Below are 21,012 nucleotides of genomic sequence, written 5' to 3' on the forward strand. Positions count from 1 at the left end.
GTCATATAAAAATCTAAACGAGGCTAGTAGAGTTATTGTAGAAACACAGCCAATCATTAGCACTCTGAGTATTTATAAAACTGAGTTCCTTCTTATGCATGAGACCCATGCACATGTCTTTATGAACTCCCAGTCATCATCTTCCGTCTTTTCTCTCCCGTCGCCTGCTGCTTACCTCTCCGACGAGCATTTCGTATATGAGTACGCCAAGACCCCACCAGTCTACAGCCCTGGTGTACGATGTTTCCGTTAGTACTTCTGGGGCAAGAAATTCAGGAGTACCACAAAATGTGCTTGTCCTATCTCCATACCCCATTCCTAAAGAAGATAAATTCAAGTGTTAGCAAAGAAAAAAAAAGCATGAAAATTAGAAAGTATGCTTAGGAAAAAAAACTAACATTGCTAAATGTGGTGATCTAACTCCAGCAACACCAAGACTTAGCAAATTTGTTTCACCCATCAAACTACTGATTCATTAAATACCTGCTAGTAATAACATATCTAAGAACTGTGTTTATGTACTAAGGAAATAGAGTTAATAGTAAGCAACAAAATAAAGCTACTAGTGTACAGAAGAAGAAGCAAATATTAGTTCTAACAAGTATAAAGAGATTACTGTCTTATAGCATTGATCTTTATACATTCTCCTGTGATCTTTGAACTGTCTTATTTAATTCTGAATATATAGAAAACAAACTTGAGATAGTTAAGTCTACTTTTTCCAGTTTAAAATGTTAATAGTTCTAAGCCTGTTGAAGTCACTAGACACATGTCCTTCATTCTGCACAATCCCAATCAACAAGCTGGTGCTTAGTGTCTTTGTAAAGTGCTGGCAGACAGACTATCAGCCACACAAAGACAGGCTGAATCTCATATTGTAGGTTCTGGAAACAGGAAGTACTATATCCTCAGGACAAAGTAAGACTTTGTGGTTATTGGTATATATAAACAATCCAAATGTTGTAATGGAATAAATTAAAATAAAAGTACATTGTTTGCATATACAAATTTGAAAATGACCAAAGTACAAAGGAACAATAATCTATTAGAAAAGGAATTTACAAAGCCCAATTACCTTCTTTGCAAAGACCAAAATCAGCAATTTTCACAAAGCCTTCTGTATCAAGCAACAAGTTATCCAACTTCAAGTCTCTGTTCAAGACGGAAACATGAAAATAAATCAGTAAACTGTAATACAAAACGTAATTTTTATTTTCAAGAGGAGCTCAATTTTGTCCTCTAAGAAATGTTTTTTCCAAGTTATGGCTGGAGATGCTCTCATTTTTCTTCTTTTGTATAATAGTATAATATTCAATAATTTTTTCTTGTTATATTGATAAGAATATTTTATCTCTTTAAATGTAGAATCAGTTTAAATACCTTTTATTCAAGTTAAATTTTTATTTAGAGTAATCAGACTTAATCACAATTTGAAGTTTGTCTACACACATGAAAGAATTTAAGGTAATGTTTGTTTTTTTGAGACACGGTTTCTCTATGTAATCCTGGCTGTGCTCAAACTCAACAGACTCACCTTCCTTTGTCTCCCAAGTGTTGGGATTAAAGGTGTGCACCACCATTCCTGGCCAAGATTTAACTTTTAAGACTATAATTTAAAATAAACAGAAAGCTAATCAATTACAAATGAAGCTAGTTTAAAATATTTTTTATTAAGTAAACAGAACCATGAGGAAATCTTTAAAAAAATATTGTCGGACACTACAATAAACCACTACTTACAGACTCCTTTTTCTGACTGGCTTCCTCATAATGAGGTTTTTTTCAGAGCAGCACTACTCACTGTGTGCAGGACCAGATGCTAGCATGAGCTGCTCTGTAGTTTACGGAGCAGTGCCCAGACATGGACCATACCACCAATATACTTTTTACTTAAGGTGATGGCAACCTTTCCTTATGCACTTCTATCTTATTGTGCTGGCTATCAAAGCCAGGGCTTCACACATTGGAACAGCTCTACCATAGGCTACCCAAGACACTGTGATGAAGGAGTAGCCCCATGCTTTACACTCTGGCACAATCTGTTTTTCTCTCTGGTAAATTGGTCTATAGGACTTTCTGCAGTAGACAGTTAAATGTCATCACTAGATGAATACTAATGGTGAATGTGTCACCACAGGCCAACTCATATGTCCACTATTTCAATTAGGAAATGAGTAGAGGGTCACACACCGAGAACTCTATCACAAAATCTGCACACTGGGGTAGGATTCTAGATACTTATCACATGTAGGAGAAAACTAAAAAGTTGGTTAAATACAAAATACCATTGTTAGTTATTGTGAATTCTATTTATATGTACATAAGCTATTATAAACAAGAAAAATATACTTACCTATAAACAATTTTGTGTTCATGTAAGTACTGCAACCCAAGGACTACACATGCTGCATAAAATCTGTTGAAAGAATTAAATCAAATGTTTAACAAACTTCACTGCTCTTGAACCCTTTTATACTTCAGTGCATAATTTTGTGGCTTAAGTCCTCAAATATTTATTTATTCCTATTCTCTATAGTATATTGTGCTATTGAAGACGGATTTTAAAATTGAGAAAATTATAGTTATAGCACTGAATGGGATTCCTTTGGCTTGGTAGATTCACTGAGGTCCCGAGAGAGGACTTCTGGTTTGGCTCTGAGGAGGAATTACAGCGTGCGACAGACAGAGTCGGAGAGAAAGGGTAGCAAGGCACAGCTGTGTGAGCAAGCACAGGCTGGCCACTCTCTGAGGAAAACAACAGTGGCACAGACACTGTTAGTTTGACAACTAGTGCAGAATCTGCTGTGGCTAATGCACAGGATGGGAGTCAGGGAAGTAGAGCAGATAGCAAGCTAAAAAGAGTTTTAAAAAAATCAAAACCAAACATACAAAAAAAGGTAATTCCCATATAGGTAAATACCTACTTAATATGCTTTTATATGCTTTTTTTCAATAAAGGTACTATGTTATGTAGTTCAGGCTGGCCTAAAGTCAGGATCCTCTTGTGACCATCTCCTGTGCCCTTCACCTTAAAATTCTTAAAGTACCGAAAGAGATCCTACTCCATCTTCTGCTTTCTACAGACACTGCATGCATGTAGTGCACGTAAATACATCCAGGCACTCATAATAAAATAAAGGAAAACCTTTAAAGTATTAAATGTTTAAAAAATGAATTATTAGTGACCTACTACTGCTCAACTTGCTTTAAAAATACTTTACTATGCATTAGACTTAATTCCTGCTTTCTTATCTGAAAACTGAAAGCTGACACTATGACTGTCTATACACACCTCTAACGCTTACATGGAAAATCAAATGTGTGAAACTGACTTAGGAATGTCATTTATATAATAAACAAGACAATAATTCAAAAGTAAAAATCAATAAAGCTCCTTTTATTTGGGACTATTGTAGAGAGAGCTGATTGGATTTCCTAGAGATATGTATGCTATAGGTGAGGGAAAGAGAACTGGGAATGGCGCTCTGTAGTCTGGCTTGAAAATCAGAGAAGACAAGCTTGCTACTAAGTAAGATGAGGAGGGCTGGAAGAGTAGCAGCCCTGGGAAACGGTAGAAACACAGAGAAGCAAAGCAACTTGAGATGCTAGTTGAGGTTTGCATGAGCCTTATAAATGGAAAAATTGGTCCAGAGCTGGATACTATCAATAGCTGGGTGACTAGAGAAGAGATTGGGATAAAGATGTACTCTTGGAAGCTGAGCGTAGTGGTGCACGCCTTTAATCCCAGCAACTGGGAGGCAGGCTGGCAATCTCTGGGAGATCAGGCCAGCCTGATCTACAGAGTGAGTTCCAGGACAGCCAGGGCTACACAGAAAAATGCTCTCTCAATACAAAACAAAACAAAAAACAAAACAAAACAAAAAGATGTAATGTTGGCAAGTCTTAACATGTAGGAAATACGGGAGAACTTTTCTAGGTTTTATCTATGTAAAAGGTATGAAATTAGAATAATAATATAAAATGCTTAAATAGGCTAACTTTAATATAAAGTTCAGTTTAACTACAAAAATGGTTTATAGTGAAGTCTCCATCTCTTTCCTTAGAGGCAGTAAGAATACAGAGTGACCATCTCTAACCCTCTAATCTGAAATATAAAAGGCTCTTCTAAGACAGCACTCAGAAAGCTTAAAGGTTGGGCATAGTGGTAGACACCTACAATCCTAAAATTTGGGAGTTAATGACTTTTGAGGCTAGCCTAGGATACACACCAAATTTAAAGATAGCTTGCGTAGCGTAGGAATACTTCAGGGGGAAAAAAGATACAGAATTTGGAGAATTTCGTGATTGGGGATTTGAGATATTTGGCCAAATTTTAAAATCTGAAGAACCAAAAGTCTAAAACACTTCTGGCTTCAAGCATTCTATGCAATGGACACTCATCCTATACTAATTTTTTTAACAGTCATTGAGAAATATGGTAAGCACAGACTTACCTTTTAAAATATACATATAAATATTTTAAATAAAAAGGAGATACCAAGTTTTCTATATTTTAAAAATTAATTGTACTTTGATTATAATTTACTTTTTTCTTTTTATTTATTTAAAGATTTATTTATTTATTTATTTATTTATTTATTTATTTATTTATTTAATGTATGCTAGTACACTGAAGCTAACTTCAGACACACCAGAAGAGTACATCAGATTCCCATTACAGATGGTTGTGAGCCACCATGTGGTTGCTGGGAATTGAACTCAGGACCTATAAGAAGAGCAGTCAGTGCTCTTAACTGCTGAGCCATCTCTCCAGCCCAGAGTATAATATCCCTTTAAAGTTAGTATCCCAGGATACTATTCTATAGGAGGATAGCTAGTAGCTAATATAAAAAGAGTCTAAATGTAACCTGAGTTGTATCTAAATTATCAAGTGTGAAATAATGGTAACTCATGAAATTTTCAACAAGGACAATATAGAACATAAACATAAAAAAGTATTAAGCAAAAAACCTAAAAAATTCTAATATTTCTTACAGGGTTTATATTCCATTAGGAAAGAACCAATGATCTAAAGTTCATAACTTTTTTTCATCCCAGAAAGGCAGGAGTTGGGAAGAGCGAGCCAGATCCTGATACTCACACAGCTCTGGGTTCAGAGAAGACATCAGTATGGATGTGCATCATCAGGTCACCACCTGCTGCGTATTCCATCACGAAGCAAACATGCTCTTTTGTTTGGAAACATGCAAAAAGGTTCACTAGAAATGGATGCCTGACACTATTCACAGTCTCAAAAATTCTTTTTTCACACATTAGGCTGTAAGAAAAAACAATTATCAAAACTTGAAATAAAATTTCAAACTTTTATGAATTTTTAAAATTATAAAAATGTCTTTTGAGATATTATACAAAATGTTCTATTTGATATATAATGGTAACTGAAAATATATTAATAAAAATTAAAATATGCAAAGCAAAACTTAAAAGATTATATAAATTACATGAATATAATTTCCTGGCACAAATGGGACTAGTAATTATAGTTAATGTATATTATATTACATTACTATAAATGAAAATTTATATTAGCTATAATTACTAGTTATAGTTATTTTGTAACTAGTTTTAACTAATTATAGTTATTTACTTATTGAAACTCAGTAAGTAAACTTCATGGCAAAACTCCCTGAATGTGGAACATTTATGTTGCCTAAACAACAAAAGCAAAAAGATTCTTCCTTCTCCTGAAAGTATAATAATTAGTTAATAAGTTAATTTTACTTAAAACTCAAAGTAAAAGAAAACTATGTTAAGTATTATTCAAATAACGCCTGAGTTAGCTTATTAATTTTTAGTACTTAATCAAAATAAGGGCCAATAGACCCTGTTAGGTCCCCTGCTCACCACCCACCCCCTCCTGCTTACTGGCCCTGGCATTCCCTTACACTGGGGCATAGTGCCTTCACAGGATCAAGGGCCTCTCCTCCCACTGATGACCGACTTAGCCATCCTCTGCTATACATATGCTGCAGGAGCCATGAGTCCCCCCATGTGTACTCTTTGGTTGGTGGTTTAGTCCCTGGGAGCTCTGAGGGTACTAGTTAGTTCATATTGTTGTTCGTCCTAAGAGGCTGCAAACCCTTCAGCTCCTTGGATCCTTTCTCTAGCTCCTTCATAGGGGACCCTGTACTCAGTCCAATGGATGGCTGTGAGCCTCTACTTCTGTATTAGTGAGGCAGGGGAAATAGATGGATCTGAAGAATATCATCCTGAGTGAAGTAACCAAATCACAAAAGAGCACACATGGTATGCACTCTCTGATAAGTGGATATTAGCCCAGAAGATTGGAATACACAAAGTACAATCCACAAACCACAAGAAATTCAAGAAGGAAGACCAAAATGTGGATACTTCGTTCCTTCATAAAAGAGGGAACAAAATACCCATGGAAGGAGTTGTAGAGACTAACTATGGAGCAGAGACTAAAGGAAGGACAATTCAGAGACTGTTCTACCTGGGAATCCTTCCCATATTCAATCATCAAATCTAGACACTAAGTGGATGCCAGCAAGTGCTGGCTGACAGGAGCGTGATATAGCTGTCTCCTGAGAGGCTCTGACAGTATCTGACTAATACAGAAGTTATATATCATTTAAAATATATACTGGCCTTTTTTTTTTAAGATTTATTTATTTATTTTATGGGCATTGGTGTTTTGCTCATATGTATACCTTTGTGAGGGTGTTGGATCCCTTGGAACTGAAGATACAGACAGTTGTGAGCTACCATGTGGGTGCTGCAGTTGAACCCAGCTCCTGTGAAGAGCAGCCAATGCTTTTAACCACTGAGGCATCCTCCTAGCTCCAACTTGTCTATTTTTTTGAATGGATTCTTTTTCATGAGTTCTTCTAGACATGATAACATTTTTAAATTACCTTTTTTGTATTACCTTCCCCAAATTTCTCCAAGAGTGTGCTTTATTTAGCATTTCTGATTATCCTTTTTGGTTTTTATATGTGAGATGTTTCCATGTTACTCAAAATTAGAAAAGTTTAAAACTGAAATAATTTGGGATACTTTTCAAGTTTTATTTAAAGCTAGGTTCAATTTCACCAGGGGTAATGGCCTAGAATCTGGTTCTGTTTCTAGCTTCTGACCTATACTTTAGGATTTGTAGCATTAGGATTATTCCCTTTGAGTTAATTAGAAAGCATCTTTTTACAAGGATCTGGTTCAAAGTAGTTAACAATGTAGCAAAAAGCTATATATATACCACCAGGATTACACAATAGTATAGATTAAATACTCTTTGAAGTGCTTGAGGCCAGAGCTGTTTCTGATCACAGGTAATGAGATAGCACAGCAATGGTCTCGGGTCTCAATATAAAATTCATTTATGCTTTAAATGTACCTTATATCGAAAATCTAAAAGTAATTTTACAATAATATTTTAAGTAATTGTGTATGAAATATTTGTGGATTTTGGCATCACATCCTCAGTTAAAAAGTCTAGATTTTGAGCATTTCAAGTTTTAGACTCTTCTTTAGATTATGGATGCTCATAATATAACTAGTTTCTTATTGTTTTAGAAAACAAATGAGTTCTATATATTTTTAAGAAGATATAGTTACTATTTCAGGCATAGGTATGTACTTGTGTGAGTTTATATGCACTATGTGAGTCCAGAGGCTTGTGGAAGTTAAGAAAGTCAGACTCCTGAAACTGCAGTTACTGGGAGGCTGCTTGGTGTGGGATTTGGCATCAGATCTGGGTCCTTTAGAAGACAATGAAGTGTTCTTCAACGCTGAGCCATCTGCCAGTCTCTGCAGGACTACTGTCTATGAAGATTCTTAGTGGTCTAAAAAAATACTACTAAATATCACAGGAGAGCCTTCCTGATAAACATGCCATTTTAATAAAAGAGTTCTACATATATATGTGTGTATGAATCATATTAAAATATATTCTTGAATTCAATTCTTTTTATTCCTAAAGTCCTTGCATTTTCATACCCATATAAAGATGTATCCATGATAATTACCATTAATAAACTCTTTAGGAGGTAAGGCTCTATAATAAAAAAAAAAAAAACACTAAGTGGAGAACTCAAAGAAATGGCTCAGTCATTAAGAGCACTGTTCCCCCCCCCCCCAAAAGGACTCAGGTTCGATTCTTGTTACCCATGGCAGCTCAATTGTCTGTAGGGACTCAACACCCTCTGCTTAATATGTACTGCAAGCACAGGGTGCAGAAAAACCACTCAGACACAATGATAATAATAGTAATGATGATGAAATTTAAGCTCGGCATTAGGGTGCATACCTCTGAACCCAGAACTAGTGGGACAGAGGCAGGTGGATCTCTGTGAGTTTTGAGACCAGTCTGGTCTAATACAGTGAGTTCCAGGACAGACTATGTACAGAGACCCTGACTGGAAAAAAAAAAGGAAAGAAAGAAAAAGAATGGATTTTAAGAAATACACAAAAGGAGGTCTAGCAAGATGGCTCAGCAGGTAATGGTTCTTGCTGACAAGATCAAGGACTTGAATTCGATCCCCAGGATTCACATGGCGATACGTTGTTTTTTTTGGTCTCAACATGTATGACACATGCCTCTCATGTGTGTACATATATATAGTAAATAACTGTATTTTTAAAATTTAATTCAATTTTTTACTTATTCACTTTATATCCTGCTCACTGCCCCCCCTTTCCCCAATAAGTATAACTTTTAACACATAGAAGGGAAAAGTCATAAAAGTATATTTCAAAAAGGTATATTAACCATTGAGTTACTTATGGATTATCAGGAAATGACATTTTATCAGCTTCACAGGCTAAAATGTGATTATTTTTACTAAGTAAGTCACAAATCAGTAACACTTCCATTTTAATACTTTATCAACATTGTAACTTATTAAAATTTAATGGAATTAATTTAACCATTTTCCTGTCCTTACTTGGTATCAACAAACCTGGCTTAAGGGAAAGAAGTGACTGAAAAGAAAAACAGCACTCAATTACTGTCTATTTTTTGCCATAGAAGATAAATTTAGCATCATCAAATACTTCTAGGAACTCAAATCTATTGCTGTCTGCTCATTAATCTCTAAGCACAAGGAAAAACTTCACTTTTAAAACTCACCTGTCTACTTCATCTCGTGCCACAATATCTCCTTTCTTTAAGGCTTTTATTGCAAACATTTCATTTGTGTGCTTATATTCCGCCAACAGCACCTGAAACAAGAATAAAATAATTGAGTTCTATTTGAATTTCTAATCCTATACTTATTTCTAACGTGCTGCTGACAGATTACCTTTCCAAAGTGTCCTCTCCCCAAGACAGCACAGCATCTGAAGTCTTGTAGACTGAACTGAAACCTCTGCTGAGATCTGAAACAGTAATGATTAAAACTGAGGTCATCAACTAAACTACAGAGCAGGCCGACAGTGCTGAAGCAGCGCGGCTGCTCACCCCTTACCTCTTGTCCTCAAGCTCCCCCACACCCCAGCAGCTTCGACCTGAGTCAGCAATGGTCAGGTCATATTCAGATTTGGATTTTGGCCGCATGTTATTTCTGTCATTCTCAATATTGAAAACCGTTTCTGAACCCTGTAAAATATCAAGTGCTCATTAAACTAGGACACTTCAATAAACAAGTTATTTGATAAAAGTCAGAGAAATAATTCCAAATGTATTTGAGAAAAAGTTTCAGATTAGCTCATTTGTTTTTATTGTTAAACAAACAGCTCCCCCTCCCCCAAACACATCGTCTTCTTTAATGTCGACAGCCCATTGCATTCCTTTTGGCCTGAGAATAGAGGCGAGTGATAACAGGGTTCCAAAAGGAAGAAAGGGCTATCTCCTATCAATTTCATCTACCTGAGAAAATTTACTCATAAAATACAAACATAAAAGAACCAGAAAACCATACATTCATACTGATAATTTTAATTGAGATGTACACTTTAGCTACTATAATGGTTTTATTTTAAGAAGAAATTGTACAAGGAACGTTTAGAATGCCTTGCCTGTCCAGGTATATCCAAAACTCTCAATTCAGAAGATTCATCTATCTCTCCAAAGGAAGAAGCACGAGGTGGGGCTGGAGGAGGTTCAGGTTCAAGATCAAAGTCCAATTTGGTTACTGTAGAATCACTTATAGAAGACAAAGCAATTTACCAAAGCTGCAATCAGAGTCTTTATTTTTAAGTAGCTGCAAAATAAAAGCAAACTAACTTCTTTTAAATAAGGAGCGACAGTTTTGCAATTCTCGTTGGAAAGAGGGGGACTGAACACAACCACTGTAACCCATATTAGACATCCTAGCAACGGCTATGTAAGACATACTCAAGCTTTCTAAGACAAGTACCTGGCTGGAGGTGCTAGATCAGGAATGCGTGCATCAACCACCGGCACTGTAGCGGGCACAGGAGTCTGAGGGCTGAATGTGCCAGAATGATTTACTGTGGGAATAGCTCGTCTCACTAGCCTTCCCCAAGTGGCAATATTAATATTCATTTGAGGAGCTCTGAGAAATGTTTTGCCTGTAGACATAGTGAATAACGAAAGCAGGATAAGTAATTTCTTTATATATTACTGAAAGCCATAATTAGAAAAATTCATAATTCATCAGTTTATAATTTATGAAGAACAAATTTGTAACTTAAAATCTAGTTTTTAACTATTTTGTTTTCTATTAAAAGCAAATGTAAACAGCACAAAAAGTTTTTAAAAATAGATCACGAGTTCAAATTCTTTCTTAACTCTAGTATTACATGTGGTTAAAGTTTAAGTCATCTGTGATAATCAACAACAAGTCTTAGTGATATATGAGTTTGCTTCAGATAAGCTCAGAAAGCAGAGGGGATGGAGCTAAGACAGTCGTGAGTTGGTTATTACTGAAATTCAGTAAAAAGTCAGGCATAGTGGTGTGTGCCCATAATCCAAGCACTTGTGAGACAGAGGCATGGGGATCATTTTAAGGTCATCACACTTTAAAGGTCACAGCACACTTTGAGGTCACCTAAGCTACTAGACTGAAGACCAAACAAAGGCATGGATGGAGTCCTGTTATTCTACTTAAGGGTGTGTTTAAACCCCTTTAAAAATTGTTACAAATGAACAACTAAGAAGAAAGATACAATTACTTTCAAATTGACAGCTGGATTTTTCTATACATAAAATACTGCACTTGATCCTTAGTAATTACCTTGTTGTTTTGAAAAAATTTTCTTTTGTCTCTGGAGTTTTGGTCGTCTTTCAATAACTGGATTAAAAAAAGTAACCTGCAATAAAGAAAATATAAATTGACATCAACACTGTAATGGACTATGGTTCACTAAATCTACTAGATTCCTAAGCTGGAGAACTTAAGGGCATCTTAGCTACAATCAGTCCAACCCCTTCCTTTTCCAGAAGAGAACACAGACCTAGAGAGGGGATGTGAGTTTCCTCCAGGTCAGGCCCTTATGCAGCAGAGCAGTCAAGAGCTCAGCATATCTGTCTCTTAGGCTAACACCCTTGCCATTTCTACATCATGTTGACAGCACATACAATTTCTACTGTGGTTATGCACATTAATAAAATACATGTATTACCTCTGCAAACAAAGTACCCTGTGGTTCCAAATAGAGACACATGCCATGCCGCTGGTTGTCTAAAAAATCTTCTAACCTCAGAAATTTTACAGCACACAGAGATCGCCAATCACGCCAATAAACTGAAATTTCCAGTTCACGTGACTAAGATAATTAAAAAAAAAAAACAAACAAACAAACAGAAAAGACATCATTGGACACACACTTGAATAAAATATCACAAAATATATGAAATACAAATACAATAAACAAATTACACATCAAAATCACACTATTTAAAACAAAACTTTGTAATATTTTTAAATTATATATTACTTTTACCAGTTTTAACTTAAACTTATATTCAGACAATCTCTGCTGACGCATTTCTAAAGGTAAAGGCCAGAAGCCACAGTGAGAACAATCAATAATCACAGAAACTCCTCTTCCACTTAGAACCTCAATCTTTCAGCTTTTTCTTTTTCACATGCCATTGCGTGGTGGCCTGCTGCTAAGATGGCTCACTGTGTGCCTCAGAAAACCCATGTCTTTGACCCACTCTTAGGCCACACAAGAGAATATACTGGGCTCATCAGAAATAATGTTTACATGAGAAAACATACTTAAAAGTTTTAACAACTTATTACTAAATATACCTTAGACAATAGTTCGTAAGTTGGAATCAAGTCATGAATTGATTTCTGCAATGTTATAATTTATGTATATTTTAATTAGAAAACACCAGACTCTTCTACTGTTTTGATTTTAGGAATTATGCAGTTCGTCCACAATGTGATATAAATGTATTTACCTTTAGGTTCTACAATAAATTATTTCTTTTATATAAAGGTTTTCAATTTGTGAAGATAAGCATCTCATTATCTACGCCCCTAGTATACATAATAGATTTTGACTTTAAATTATAAAACTAGTTGACAAAAATGAAAACATTTATAAAACTGCAACATGAAATAAACATGAGTCAAAACAGAGCCTGCAGAAGTACTACTGCCACAAGTCTTAAGTGTCAGTCATCCTAGCATCCCTGCTCAGTCTGCTGGAGGGTTACGCCAGGGGATGGGAGAGCTTCTGAGAAGTGGATGAAACTTTAGGAGGTAGGGCTTTAGTGGGGAAGGAGGCCACTGAGGGTGTACGGCTGAAAGGAATATTGGCATCCCATCCTTTCTTTCTCTGCTTCTGGCTGTTGGGAAGTGAGAAGCCGTCTTCTTTCATGTGGCTTCCATTCTAATGTGTGTCTCATGCTGAGTCTAAAAACAACTGGGACAAATGAATATGAATTCCAAACTCTGAAACTATAAGCTAAAGTAAAACTTTTCCTCCTCTGAGATGATTTTTCTCATGTGTTTTGTCATAATGACAATGTCTGGCTAATACAAACTCATTGCCAGCAAAGGAAAGAATCAGAAGATTCCAGGACTTCACCTCATTCTGACTTGTAATTAGTGTTGCAAAAATACCTTGGAATTAAAACCTTGAGAATGTAAGTATTTTAAGATTACCAGTGGTATATTCATAATTGATTACTAGTACTATTTTTATTCTATTTGTTAGAAGTGTAAGTATTTTAGGGGCTGGAGAAATGGCTCGGTGGGTAAGAGCCCTGTAGCACAAAGAACTCAGCTGTCAAGTGGCTGTGGGAGCCAGTAACTGCAGTGTTAAGGCTGGGAGGCTAACAGGAAGACTGATGGGGCCCACTTGGCAGCCAGCATAGCTAAAATATGATGAGCTCCACGTTTAGTGACAAATCCTGTCTCTAAAGCATAGGTGGAATGGGATAGAACAGGATCCCTGGCCTTCCCTTCTGCTGTCTGCATGATATACATAGGTTCCCACGCCTGAGATCACCTGCACCCATGCATGCACATACACACACAAAGTTGAAATATCTTGAACTATTTTCTAGAAATAAACTGGAAGAACATGCTGAGAATTGATAATGTAGATTTTTTTTTTTTCAAATCAGGGGAATGGAGGTCTACTGCGTTCTCTCTTCCTCCACTATTTTGAGCAGGAAGACTTGTTGAGGATCAAGAAGATATCTGAGGCAGAGATGAAGCCAATTGAAGGGGTACAAATGGCAGTGATGGAGTCACTACTGTTTGTTCTTCACATGGATGAAGTGGTGGGACTGTGTGGAAGGTAGACCTATTCACTTCATTTTCAGTTATTCATTCTAACAAATCTATTAAAACTAACTTGATAAATGATTTGTCTTTCCTCTGTGTCTAGTCTGTAGGTCAAACTGAAAAAAAATTAGAAATCTGAGATTTGGTATGGAATGTGAAATTACAGAGCTAAGATAAGTCTCTTGGAGTTTTACAAGGCTTCAGAGACGAGAACCTTTACTTTTGGTTACTTTGTACTGTTCCCTGTGAACACACTTCCCAAACTGACCCAGATACACCATCAGTATAATTTATCCATGAACTGTCAGGTTTCTTTAACCTCTAACATCTAGTGTCATTTAGGAAAGTTGGATAGAGACAGAATGTGAGCTGCAAAACCCCATCCAGAACAATGGCTTCCAGACAGAGATGCACTACAGTCTAGAACGGAAACCACAGGTGAGCTGCCTAGAGCAAAAGCTTACAGGAAATTGTAAATGACAGGAAAAATGTCATCTGGATAAAGTAAAAGTACAATTCAAAAGGGCTGGGCAACAGGATCTGAGTCACATACAAACTGGCAACACGGGCTGACTATAGGAGCTCCTGCTTCACTTTGCTTAGTTGTGAATTTGAATTTAGAATCAAAGAAAACTGCAGAGTATGAATAAAGAGTCTGTGTAGCTAGAACATAATTAGAAAAAAGACAAGAGGCCCAGAGTCAGCTGTCTGTGTAGCTGAGGCAGAAGTGTAACAGACTTACTATATTACAATTTAAAGACAATGATGTGCATCTAACATAAAGGAACTGGCTTGAGGAAGGATGAAGTCCCGAATGACTTGTTGAGAAGCCTATTGTGCTTGGGAATCCCTTTGCTTTTGAGGGAACTCATGAGAGCTTCCAGATGCACTCTATGCAGTTTCACTACTAGCACTGTGTCTCCACCGTGCTGCAATGATATCTTCAGCAAGCTTCCTTCTCAACAAGAACAAAAACCACAAAAATTCATGTGGAAGAAATGAGGGTTCATTTGATTCCAAGGAAAACTATATTTTGAACAATATACAGACATACCATTTATTACTTGTAATTAAATGAGAGCTAAATAAAAGCATTTAACACTTGTGCCCCCAACACTGACTTTCTATGACATAAGTATAAATACCAATTAATAACTACTTTATTGTTTTGTATCTGAGACAGCTCTTACTGTGCATATCCCAGGCTGTTCTTGAACTCTCTCCTACCTCAGCCCCCTGAATGTTGGTATTACATGGATGCCTCACCCAGCACTTCCTAATGACGACAACTGTGGGAAAGTTGTTTATTTTTATGTTTTGACCCATAGAAACATCATGAGAAAAATACTGGTACACAAAACTGGCAAATTTTGAGAGCTACAAGTTAAAGAGAATGAATTTCCCCTGCTAAAAAAGAAAAAGGGCAAAAAGGAAGATGTTTAATTTATGCTAAAGTTAAAAAGTATTCAGTTTTCGAAATTCATGAGATAAGAAATGGTGAAATTTCTACTAGGGTGCATGTAACAATTATCTATTTATTGTTCTTTAGTGATTTTCTGAGGAAAACGTGGAGTTTTTATATCAAGCAAACAATCTAAGGGCATGATTTATGCTTGAAAAGTCAGTGTGCCACAGAAGGGTGGGATGGCAGGTGAGCCACGGCAAGTGAACTATTACACCTTGTAGGACTGTAAGTTATGTGTCACTTCACTTCTCTCCTCCCACAGTCTCCTTTTTATTCCAAACTCATTGTTCTGTCTTCTGACTGGACACTTGTTCCCACTTCTAAACCTGAATCTATTTCCCAAACAAAGCCGGTGGGTAGACTTTCCTACTGCTTTTCCCGTAATGGTAGTACAACTCCCTCTATCAAGGCCAGATTTAACATCCATTTGTCATAGCAGTGCTGCAACTGACTCCAACCTTCTCTCTGCGTTTTAGAGGTAGGTGTCTTACTCATTCTCAAATATGAAGTTCATAATTATAACTGACTCTGGAAAATTTAAACAATGGCTTCCCTACATGCCTTCATTCTGAACTTAGTGTGTTGGCCTTCTTGTTCTGTCCATGTGACTTGACCTCTGTCATAATTCTTTAAAAACTTTTTTTGTGTTATCCTCCATATAACTTCTTTAGTTCTGCTACAGAGCCATTTAACTCATTCTCAATTTTAAACATTACACTCACCACTCATAGGAAGTTCTATTAGTTCTCCTTCCACGTGCCTGAGCAATGAAGCCATCAACATCAACTAATGACCAATCACACTTTACTCTCTGCTTCCGGTCATCCATGCTTTCACTCATTTAAAACTCTATCTGGTTTATTATCCAGTATCACTCAAGTTTTTAAACACTTTTATTATTTCTTTAAACATTTAAACATCAACTTTATACTCTAGCTCAGAATCCTCTTATCTATTCTGCTTATCCAGCAGGATTATATACTCATCTATTTTCAGATTTTAGATTTAATATCATGTTGAGTAGAATTCAGCTTTATGATTCCAAGAAACAATTTGTAGCTTTTTACTTTGCTACAAATGATTTATTTTTTTAACCTGTCAATCTTAGAACCTTTAATGTAAGAAACACTTCTAATTTTTTTTTCATTTCCCTTATAGTGATGAATACCAGTGGTAAGTATAAATTTAAAGACCAGAGAGATAGAAAAGACATTTCAAAATGCCTTAACAATGACTTAGAGCAATGATTTTCTAATAACATATGTGACATGGAGAATTAAATCAGAGTTAGTTGTATGAGCTGTGATAAAATATGTAAGAAACAAGACATTTCAAATCAAATCTGCCCCTCCTCCCCAGAGTTGCTGTGTGTTTATCAGGAATCTATTTATGATCAGTGTATCTATAATGTCGTATCCTCAAGCTAGGATGAAGTGAAATAAAAAGCATAAAGGCTGAGAAAAGCTGCTTTTAGATGTATAAATAAAAATAAATCTTAACTTTTATTTTTATTCATGTGTGTGTATGTATGAGTGTGTGTGGGGTTTATATAAACATAGTATAAGTATATAGGTGCCCTCAGAGACAAATGTTGTAAGATTCCCTAGAACTGAAGTTACAGGTGATTGTGAACAGCTAAGTGTGATGCTAGAAACCAAACTCATGTGCTTTAGAGAACAGGAAGCATACTTAACTACTGAGCCATCCTTCCAGTAACTATTTTATTTGTTTTAGAATTGGTTTGTATAAATGATTCCTATTAATACTTGTGAATAACAACATAAAATGTCTTATATGATGGAGAAAAAAATGAGGAAGGAACCTGATTATGTCTTGTTTTCAAATAGTTTATACTGTTATTAGGAAAAGAAGGATAAAAGGGCAAACACAGGCCATGAGAGCTTTGCTTGATCTGAAAAGAAATTACGTCTTTATTTTGAAAGCTATAAGCTAGCACTAAAAGTTTGATATATAGGAGGAGAGTACATGGGCTAAATCATATCAGGCAAGTACAGTTAAAAGCAAGGGCACTAAAACTAATAATTATCATGTAGATGCAAACTCAATAAACATTTGGATAATAAATAGGCTCCATCTTCGCTCCACTATACATTTTTGGAAACTTGGACAGGTCACTGTAGCTACTCTCAGCTTTGGTTTGCTCATCTATAAAACATGCCCAGTAGTATCAAACATTTGGGGAGAATTATAGGAATACAGGCATAGCACCTAAACTAATCTCAGAACACATTAGTTTTTATTATTACTATAATCTGCAATTAAGAAAACCTACTCTAGTAAATGATAGGCAGATGTAGAACAAGTTAGCTAATTATAGTGAAAAAGAACACAGGTGTGTTCCCCTCAGAAAGACTTGGCTCTGTGCAAAAGTTTGTATAAATTCTGCCACTTTTTTGCTGTGGGGTCTGTGAAAAGTAACTTAAAGTCTCAAAATCACACTCCTCTATAAAACAATTAGAATAGCTGTGCACATCTTATAAGATTACTGAGGGTCACACTGCTGTCTAAAACAATTAGAATGACTGTACACATCTTATTACTGAGGATTATACGGGACACTACATGTCTTTTTATGAACTTAGAGCAATAATAGAGAGTTCAGTTTAGTGTGTGAGCATGAATACCTTTTTCAAATTTTTGTCTGTGAAATAGAAACCTACCAAAGAACTAGAAAGAGGCAAAACAACAACAACAAAAACAAAAACAACCCCCCCCCAAAAAAAAACAAAAAAGTTTTTTTTAAAACAATGGGAAGAATGTGAGCACATGCAATAAAAATCAGAGGTGACAAAAAATGAGATTAATATAGGTGACAGGAGGGATAAGAAATGGAGTAAGATTTCAGGACAGTAAGGAATGGAACTGAGGGGAGCTTCATTATAGATACTATCAGGAAAAAGAGACACTTCTTTACTTAAAACCAAGATATAGAAAATTTAGCAGATGGTAAGAGAAATGAGAAATCTGGGATCTGATGTTCTTTTTCTCTTCTTGTGTGTGCACGGTGTGTGCGTGTGTGTATGTGTGTGCCACATGTACATAGAATACCTGTAGAGTTCAAAAGAGTGTGTTAGACCCTCTGAAGTTGGGGACCACAAACATTTGTGTGTTGGAAACCAAACTTATGTGGTCTCCAAGAGTAGGATGCGCTCTTAACAGCTGAGTCACCTCTCTAGCCTTTAATATTCTTAAACACTTATACTAGTCAAATGTTTGGCAACTGACTCATATCCCTAGCCTCTTTCTTAAGCTTTCTTATGATCATTCCACAAAGCATGAAACTTCTACAATAGAATTTTGTTTATGTTAAGTAGACTTTGAAATAAAAGACGATGAGATGTGGCTGGGTGTGGTGGTACATGCATTTGGGAGGAAGCAGTACAGCCAAGACTACAGGAGAAACTTGAGTGAGAGAGGGAGAGAAACATTCAACTATTTAGTTGTCCATCACTCAAATAATATTTTCTATTAGATTCAAATCAATAGCCTTATCTCAAAGCCTCACTAAGGATAAAGAAACATTATTCTGGTTGGGAGAAAATGCACTGCTTGGAAATCTGAGGCAAGAAGACTACATGTTTGAGATCAAATTGAGCTAAAAGTGGGACCCTGTCCAAACAAAGCAAAACAAAACAAAACACCCAACAAGACAAAACAAAGACAACAGCAACAACAAAACGATCTCTTATTTCCTTCCACCTCATAGACTAACTAACTGGTAATGTAGCACCTCTCTGCCTCTGCTGTTTTACTTCACACCATACCTCTATCTCACAAGGGTTTGTTTGTTTGTTTGTTTGTTTTGCTGGCAACACATCAAGCTTCCACCTGTGTTTGGGAGTTATTTGTTTCCTTTTTTGAGAATACTCTTTGGATCTTAGCAATGTGTCTACTTTTTCCTACACCAGGCCTCAGGTTAAGTGTAATTTCCTCTGTGTACAATAGTCTCTCACTTCCGATCCTGTAATACAGCTGATGCTGTTACATAGCTCCTTTCTGATCCCTTGTTATATATAGCTCTTTTCAGTCACTTCTGATCCCCTATAATACAGTCTATACTTCTGTGCAGATTTTAAACTCTACTTACTATTTATCTTCTAAAAAAACTAAACTGCTTTGACCAATTACTTCCAGCATCGAGGATGATGCTCAGCATAGAATATAAAACCAGTGAATATTAACCGTGTGAGTTACACTGTTGCTATGTATCTCCGTAAACTATATTCCTATCAAATGCCTGGGACATAGAAGCTGATCAGTATAAATACAAAGAATGGTCTCACAGATGGATGGACTGACTTCTGAGCTCTAACCAGAGGAACTCTAGAACTTACTCCTCTCCAAAATAATTATTTTCAAACTCTTATGATAACATTTTCTTTTCTATTTCCTTGCTGTGGATTCAGATTCACTCTGCCTTTCAGCTTCCACATACATTTTCTTCTATTCCTACTCACATAATTGGCTTCACCTTTATCCCTACCTTATGCTTCTATCTCTTGAACAGATACCTATCAATGTTTATGCCCTTCATCTCTTCTCTCTCACATTTATTCTTCACATAAACCCTAAGGTCAGGTTTCTTTATAGGAATTTTCCATGCATACTACCATGAAACACAAATACCTCAGTCTAGCAAAGTTGTTATCTTTTAAGATGAAATCACTGGGATAAAGATATGTCTTAGAAACGAGGTAGTAGACTATTATAGATAGCTCTGTTGTAATTGTAAAGCCTGCAACTAATGAGATAGATACTGAAAAACCAATAAAGTATAAATTTCTTAAGAGAACCTGAGAGACTTGTTTATGTTGTTCATTGTCAATCTGCACCTGGAATGCAACAGTAATCAATAAATATTTGATTACATAGGAGAGTATAAAGATTGAATAATTCTGAACTGAGAATAAATTCTAGGATGAAAGCATTTGCTGAAGATCAGACAGGTGCTCAGGTACAGAGATTAGTTAAATTAGTAAAATAGTGAATATGTATATCTGTAAAAGTTAACTGGCAGACAATAAAAGTCTGAACCAGGATGTTTAGTTTGAAGATAAATCAGATAAAATAGAAAAACCCCTTCCAGATAGAAGCTAGATGTAATTGGCAGCACTTCCACAGCTACCATATGTATGTTTTCATTAGTATATATAACTTTAAAATATCTTAGGTACCACTGATCTCCATATTAAATAGTAAAAACTATTAATTATTTTAGCTCAAAATACAATAAAAGCTAAGTATTTTCCTCCTAGACTAATGGATAGATTAAATCTAAAATAAAGTTCTTTGCAGATTGGAATGTGCTGCCTTCTGTTATACAGACACAGTATAAGTCTACTTATTTACATCATTCATGAGAGACATTTTGTCACAATGACAGCTGGGAAAATGAAGTATAAGAGCTCTGTTCAAAACCAAGTATACAAATCTTGCGACAGAAGAATCACTGTAGTAAATAGGTTGAATATTATTCAATATACAATCAATACACAATTCACTACACTATATACAAACAAACAGATGGTATATTATTCAATAGCTGAGCACTATGGCTGGGTTTTGTAGTCCGAGTACAGGATGAGGAAGGAACACTGAAGATTGAGCCAACTGAGGCAACACAGAAAAAAGAATACAAAACAAGGCCAAAGCACATACACATATTGTAATATGTGATTTCACCACTGCAACATTTCTTAGTTGATATAAACTATACAGTTTCAAATTACTGCACACTACATCTATTTGCAGCAATCAGATATGTTCCTATGTCTTAAAGACACACACACATATATATGTGTGTGTGTGTATACATATATATATATATATATATATATA

General features: G+C 35.8%; 1 protein-coding gene across 2 annotated transcripts in view; it reads right to left on the minus strand.

Annotated features, from left to right (window-relative positions):
* Pkn2 (protein kinase N2) overlaps positions 1–21,012 on the minus strand; it is a 97,610-nt gene that overhangs the window by 7,261 nt on the left and 69,337 nt on the right. For both annotated transcript variants that reach the window (XM_031375714.1, XM_031375713.1), the window contains exons 9-19: positions 11,563–11,706; positions 11,175–11,250; positions 10,335–10,509; positions 9,994–10,120; positions 9,444–9,574; positions 9,279–9,354; positions 9,107–9,198; positions 5,102–5,278; positions 2,354–2,416; positions 1,076–1,152; positions 176–318 (exon numbers count right to left, since the gene is read on the minus strand). In XM_031375714.1, coding sequence (XP_031231574.1) covers positions 176–318; positions 1,076–1,152; positions 2,354–2,416; positions 5,102–5,278; positions 9,107–9,198; positions 9,279–9,354; positions 9,444–9,574; positions 9,994–10,120; positions 10,335–10,509; positions 11,175–11,250; positions 11,563–11,706 — 1,281 coding nt within the window. The remainder of the gene's footprint in view (positions 1–175; positions 319–1,075; positions 1,153–2,353; positions 2,417–5,101; positions 5,279–9,106; positions 9,199–9,278; positions 9,355–9,443; positions 9,575–9,993; positions 10,121–10,334; positions 10,510–11,174; positions 11,251–11,562; positions 11,707–21,012) is intronic.

The sequence above is a fragment of the Mastomys coucha genome, unplaced genomic scaffold (assembly GCF_008632895.1).
Source record: "Mastomys coucha isolate ucsf_1 unplaced genomic scaffold, UCSF_Mcou_1 pScaffold16, whole genome shotgun sequence".
In the NCBI taxonomy this organism is placed as follows: Eukaryota; Metazoa; Chordata; class Mammalia; order Rodentia; family Muridae; genus Mastomys; species Mastomys coucha.